Source organism: Pteropus vampyrus, unplaced genomic scaffold (assembly GCF_000151845.1).
Source record: "Pteropus vampyrus isolate Shadow unplaced genomic scaffold, Pvam_2.0 Scaffold85, whole genome shotgun sequence".
NCBI lineage: Eukaryota > Metazoa > Chordata > Mammalia > Chiroptera > Pteropodidae > Pteropus > Pteropus vampyrus.
Window position 1 is genome coordinate 623,547 of NW_011888866.1, and position 6,497 is coordinate 630,043.

At 46.7% G+C, this 6,497-nt stretch overlaps 1 protein-coding gene across 1 annotated transcript in view; it reads right to left on the reverse strand.

The window, feature by feature from the left end:
- ANKDD1A (ankyrin repeat and death domain containing 1A) overlaps positions 1-6,497 on the reverse strand; it is a 38,516-nt gene that overhangs the window by 17,233 nt on the left and 14,786 nt on the right. Inside the window, exons 4-6 of the mRNA XM_023532577.1 lie at positions 4,670-4,774; positions 3,885-3,983; positions 277-443 (exon numbers count right to left, since the gene is read on the reverse strand). Coding sequence (XP_023388345.1) covers positions 277-443; positions 3,885-3,983; positions 4,670-4,774 — 371 coding nt within the window. The remainder of the gene's footprint in view (positions 1-276; positions 444-3,884; positions 3,984-4,669; positions 4,775-6,497) is intronic.

Genomic DNA, 6,497 nt, shown 5'->3' on the forward strand with positions numbered 1-6,497 from the left:
CATTCTCCTCACCCTCCAAGCTGCCTCACTCCTGCTTTCTGTCCATTCCCTCCTACTCCAGGAAGCCATCCCTGATCGTCCTGGCCACTGAGACTTCTCGCATCTTTTGAGCACACAGCCTGTGTATGACTTCTTGGTAATCCCTCATGCCTCGGGCCCTGCAAAGTCTGGAATTTTGTGCTGCTGCTTAGCTTTTCCTGGTGGGCTAGTAGTCCAAGAACATGTCCCTAGCTCCTGGCTTCAGGGCCTCTATGACAGAAAACTAGGCTGCATCACTGGCGGGAGTTCCTTAAAGGCAGGGAGTGAGTGTCATGCATCTCTGCGTCCTCCAGGGGGCAACTCACCACATTCCTCTCCTCCAAGTCCAGCCTGATGTCCAGGAGTCGCTGTAACACAGCCAGATGGCCCCGGCCAGCAGCCAGGTGCAGGGCTGTGTTCCCCTCCTACAGGGAGAAGGGGCTGGGAGAATCATAGATCCTCTCAGGCTCTGGGGACCCGCTGGAGCCATCCCCTTATTTCACAGACATGGAAATTGAGGTCCAGAGAAGGCAAGTGACATCTTCAGGGTTGCAGAGCAAATCATGAGTTGCTGCAACACAACCAGGTGGACTCTACAAACTGTAGTCTTGCGTACTAAGCCAATGCCACCCTGCCCCCTGAGAACTGTGCGAAAAACTACAACTCAGGGCACTTTCAAGGGCCAAGTCCTGGTCTCTCTTATATTACAAGGCAGACACCTTACTTTAAAAAAAAAATCCCTACCTTCCATGTTCCTGTCTAAAGTTAATCCCTTGCTGGGGACCCCAGATCACCATCCCCATCCTCTGCTTAAGGCCACAGCTCCAGGGACTCTCCCTGTGCTCAGGCTGTACCCAGCCAGCCACATGGCCCAGTCACTTGCCTCCTTGTCTTTGTTCAAGATGTTAGCTTTTCATTGACTAGTGTGGCCCGCCCTGACGTAATTTAAATCTGGAACTCCCACCCCTGTCCTCCTGATCCCCTTATCCCACTCAGCTTTTCCTTTTCCCCATAGCACTGATAACCTCTAACAGTTTATAATTTACTTGTAACTACGCTTATTATTTATTGTCTGACTCTGCTGTTAGAACTTAAGCACCACAGGGCGGAGATTTCTTTTTTGTTCTCTAAAGTGCCTAGAATAGGGCCTGCAGCACATGGCAGACACTCAAAGGTATTTGTTCAGTGAGTAAATAATGTGATGGAGAGCTTAACCTGTGTCTTTTGGAAATTGAAAGCCAAAGGACTGGCATTTGCCTCACACTTGAGAAGTCCAAAGGTGACTGTGACAGAGCTGAGAGAGTGGAGCGGGTGGGGTAAGGCAAAAGGCACAATATTTTTGTATTAAAAGTGGCCCCTGCTGAGGGGTTATCCTCAAAGGGATCTTACTAGGACACCTAGAGGGGAAAGGACAGCTGGAAGTGGCCAGCCGGAGAAACAGTATGTCCCTAAAGAACCACAGAAGGCAAGGATACCTGAGGAACCCACAGAAACATACAGAAGGGAAGATCCAGCTTTGGCCATTCATCACATCCAGAAGGCCCCTTGGACACATCTAGCTGAACCATTCATGGGAGCCTCCTAGCTCAAGCTCTTTCCTCATCCTGGCCTGTCGCAGTACCTTCCTGAGGTAAGAATCAGGACATTCACATTTAGGCATAGATCTTTAAAGGGCCCGATGAGGATGTGAACATATACCAAAGCCAAAGCAGTACTTAAAAGAGTTAAAAACATACCCACCCCATGATAGATCCCACACATACATAAAACAGCTATAACTATCTTATGGGATCAAAGATGAAACATTTAAATTTCCCTTATGATCATCATCATATTATATTAATAAATAAACTTAAGTTTAAAAATTCCCCTCAGCGGCTTTGTTCCGCTGCTCTCCCACCCTCTCCACTCACTGCAGCAAGCAAGGATCAGGCTGTGGGGCTGTGGCCACAGTGTGAAGTCTCTGTGTTCAAAGAGACACAGAGAACGTGAGTGAACGGAGGCGAGCCCGACACATGCCCCCAGCGAACAGGGCTGTGGAGACAGGGCAGGGCTTTCTCTTTCCTTCTGGGTTATTAATATCCACATCTTGTCCTTTGAAGATGCAGGTGGCACGAACCCCCTACTAGGGCTGGGCAGGGCAGGGCACTCAGAGGCAGGAGAGGCTGACAGTAGGAGGGCTTGGCCTTGGGCCCAGTGCCTTCTGCCCTCCACCTGTGGGGGTGCCCAGCCTCTTTACATCTGTGAGGTCCTGTCAGCATCTCCCTAATGTTCCCAGTGGAATTAATCACTTTCTCTGGGCTCTCAAAGCCTCCCTACCATTACAGCACCTGAGGCACGACATGCGTTGTCATTGATTCTGACAAGTCTATCCCCCTATGCAGCCATGGGGTCCTAGCAAGAGTCAGACCTTAAGTGGCCCAGAACCTTGTAAAGCTTACTTACTGTGGCCCCTCCCCAGATGAAATACTCCTCATCTGAAAATATAAAACTCAACAGGGCCATGCAATTTTAAATGCTTCTTTCTAGAATTTCCAATTGCAAGGGTTCTGGGTAAGTTCATCAAAGCTGGACTTTTGTTTTTTTTGGTTTTGGTGCTCCTGCTCTCTTGGGGCCCTAAGTAGAATCATTTTTTTGCCTCCTGGGTAGATGTGTCCTGGTAAGGGCTGTCATTGATCCCTCTTTGTATTCTCAGTTCCCAGCACAGAACATGGCCATTTCCAGAGATAGCCATGTTTCCGAAATGAAGGAAATCAGCCTAATTCAAGTCTCAGGATCCGACTCGGTCTTACTCAGTCTTCATCCCTAAAGGATGAGTGTGGACAGACAGATTTGTTGTAAACCCAAGGGCTCAGTGCCCCAGGAGGCAGCTTGGTGAGAGCGAGGAGCACAGGGCTAAGGCATCAGGATGCTGGTTCCAAACCCAATTGACATTTGTCTTGCTGTATGATCTTGGCTAAAGTATCCTCTTCTCGGAGGGGGGAGTGGGAAAAATAAATACATAAAATGTTTAAAATAAACAAGTAAATAAAAAATAAAGTATCCCCCTCTCTGGGCCTCAGTTTCCACATCTGTAAAGTGAAAAGGTTGAAGTAGCCTTTGATATAGATGCCTTCCAATTCTAAGATTCTACAGTGCATTCGTCTGTGAACTCCGTCACTAGCTTAGAAACAGGACTTCTTCTATTCTGGCCAAGGACATTAATCAGAAAATTTAAAATGGAGTTCGTCCCTTTGATGAAATCATTGTTTAGAATTTGCTGCAACATCTTTGCCTAAGGATTCACAAAGGTCCATTGCCACGAGTCATTTGTAGGGTAGTCCCTTGAGGCCCCATCCCTCACCCCTTCTCAGATAGGTGAAATCTACTCTGAAAGAAATGCTCCCTTGTCAGTATTCTTATTCTACTTTTGCCATTACCATAGTAAATTACTAAATCATAAAGAAAACAAATAACCACAGATGTATGGCTACCAACCCCCTAACTCTTCCCATGCCCCCTAACAAAAGACGTCCTCAGTGGAATCACTGTCTGCTCAAACCCATCCTAGACAGCACTACAAATCAATTCGATTTGCCATCCTGACTCCCCGCATTAGCTCATAGCTCTTTACTAGGATTGTGGCATTGAGTTCCTTGAGTAAGAAACCGTCATGGGCATCTCTGTGCTCCTCCCTGTAGCACAGGGCAGGCCCATCGAGTGTGCTCAAAAAAGGCCTGTTTAAAGAACTTCGGACACACTCTCGCCTTTGGCTGCCTGCTTCTCTAGCATGTTGGAATCAGAAGTAGGCACAGGAGAGCTGTCAGCACCCATCCCTGTCAGGAGCCCAGAGCCTGGCCCTCCCCTGGGGCCCACGGTCACAGTACCTTGTCTTTGACACTGTGGTCACAGCCAGAGCCCACAAGGAAGTCCAGAGCATCCAGCTGCCCGTATTCAGCTGCCCGGTGAAACGCCGTCCTTCCCAACTGACCGGTGAAAAGATAGTGAACCTTCCGTGCCTGCCCACCTGGCCTTCATTTCCCCAACCACTCTGGGCTTGCAGTGGCCTCTCCTGCCCCAGACACTCTCCCCTCCCCTTACCCAACACATTCTGCCTAAAAAGCCCAGATCAAACTTCCCAATAAAACCTCTTGGGTGGGTCTCTCCCCAACTGAAATCCTCCTGCAGTCCCTGCTGCCTACTGAATAAGGGCCAGATTCCTATGGCTGGGGGTTGAGGTCTCCATGAGAGACCCCAATGGCCCTAACTCCCAAGATTGTGATCAAACTGAACTGACACACAAAGGGTCTTTTCCATCTCTAAAGCTCTAGCGATGCTCTCTCCTCCATCTGGAATGCCCCTCTACTTTCTAATCTTAGCAACAAAATCCATTTCATTCACCAAATGCCACCTCCCCCAGGAAGGAAAAAGGAGTTATTCCCTTCTCTAACCTGTCTAGTCCTTATCAGAGCCTCTCTGAGGGAACGAGCCATGTTCTGCTTGTGTCTTGCTCATTTGTGCCCTAATACCCTTTTTAGACCAATAGCTCCCTGAGGCAGGGTTCAGTCTGCACTTACCATAACTCACAGGATGTGCTCAAGGAATGGGTAGGAGTGGCCCCAGGAGCCCCAATCCAAATGAAAAGAACAAACAGCCTTGATGCCACTCTCACCTTGTCAGCATGGTCCAGGGCCACGTCCTCCAGGTCTTCCATTATGAACGCCAGCACTGGCACATGGCCTTTTTGGGCTGCACAGTGCAGTAAGGTAAGGCCATCCTGGAAACAAACCCAGGGTGGTCCCTGCAGTCTGCGAAGGGAAGCCCTTCTCACTGGTTGTCTCCCAAAAGCAACATCTTAGTTGCAAATCCTATTTTTACAGCCCAGAGCCTCTACCCTGGCCTTGCGTTACAGCTAGATTATTTGAAGCACTGTTTTTCAAATAGATTGCCATCGGTGGTCATAAAAATCAACAGAACAATGTTTTACATCATGACAGTGGTTTTTGTTACACAGGAGTAGCATTTGTCAAATCTCAGAGATCATAAATTTAAGATTTGTGTACTTCACTATATGTAAAGAAATTGAACCCTAGTTAATAATACGCATGCTGATGTATTTAGAGGGAAGTACACTGATGTCTCTAATTTACTTTTAAATGCATCTAAAATTTATAAAGAGCTCTAAAACTCATCAATGAGGAATTAAACAATTGCAGACAAAAAAGGCCCACACACTAAACCTGACAATCTCAGGGAAGGCCAGCATGGCGGGCCCTACAAACTCAAAAGACCGAAATTAACCACACGGAATGGTCTGAACATGTAAATTCCTAACTAAAAGCGGGTCATGGTGGGTAGTCACATCCTGGGCCTGTAGCTTTCTTCACAAAGGTCAGTATTTACATCAAGTAAGCCCTTCTATAGTCTTTTTGCTTCTAAGATAACATATACTTGGAATGTCAGAGTAATCCCTTTATCCGGGCCCCTCAGGGCACAGCCTACCGCACCAGACAACAGAACCTCTTGTAGGGGTTTTGTAGAATACTGTCCCTGTGTTAAAAGTTGTAAAATGTTAATAATTAACTATCATGTACTCACTAATAAAAGAAGTTCGTGTCTCTCTGTTTTACTTTTTATCCAATCCAAGAGACTTCCCTGCCTTGCTTTCTCCCTCCCCCTTAATCTATCACCAATGGATTTCATGTAACCTTCCTTTTGTCTCCTCTTTTGATTCTAATGCATAAAATAAGCTGCAAAACTGCCATTCTCCGGAGCATTTTCTTAATCTGATGAGATTTTGCTTCCTGGCAGTTTAGCTCAAAGAAACTCATTAAAATTCTCTACAGGTTTGGATGTTTCTTATGTCAACACTTACTTGGTACATTAGGCAGGATTCCAAAGAAGCCCACCCAGGACCACCCTGAGGACCGGGACCAGGTGCTAGGTACCAGCAGGGGTCCGTTGTGCCCCCACTGACTCCCCACTTTGCATCGGGTGAACTTGGGTGAGTTTTTCTTGGAATTCCGGACCTCTCTGTTTTAAGGTAGGAGGCCCTAACTTTATTTAAGCTGATTTAAAAAATCTTCCAGGTGGTATTAAAAGTTAAAAGTTGAGGTAACTCATGCTAAGGACAAGTGTTGAGATAACTCAGAAATAGAGAATAAAAATGGGTGGCTGGTTTTTAATTTTAGCTTTTCAATTGGAATTACTTACTGTGAATATGACCAAACCTTTTGCTGGATAAATGAGAGTCTGGACTTGTTCAGCTCTGGAGATAAGGGTCATTTGCTCCCTCCAGCTCGATTCTTAGTTGACTAAGAATCTATGTGGAGGTTTTTGATGGTATCCCTCAAAACAAGCAGGGCTCCATAGGGAATTCCAACACAACTGTAATTAAATAATGGACTCGTCTGGGGACTCACACATAAAGGCTGGTTACCTAGTGCTCTGAGTCCTCACGGTTATATTAGACAGCAGTGGGGAGAAACCTAGATGTGTAA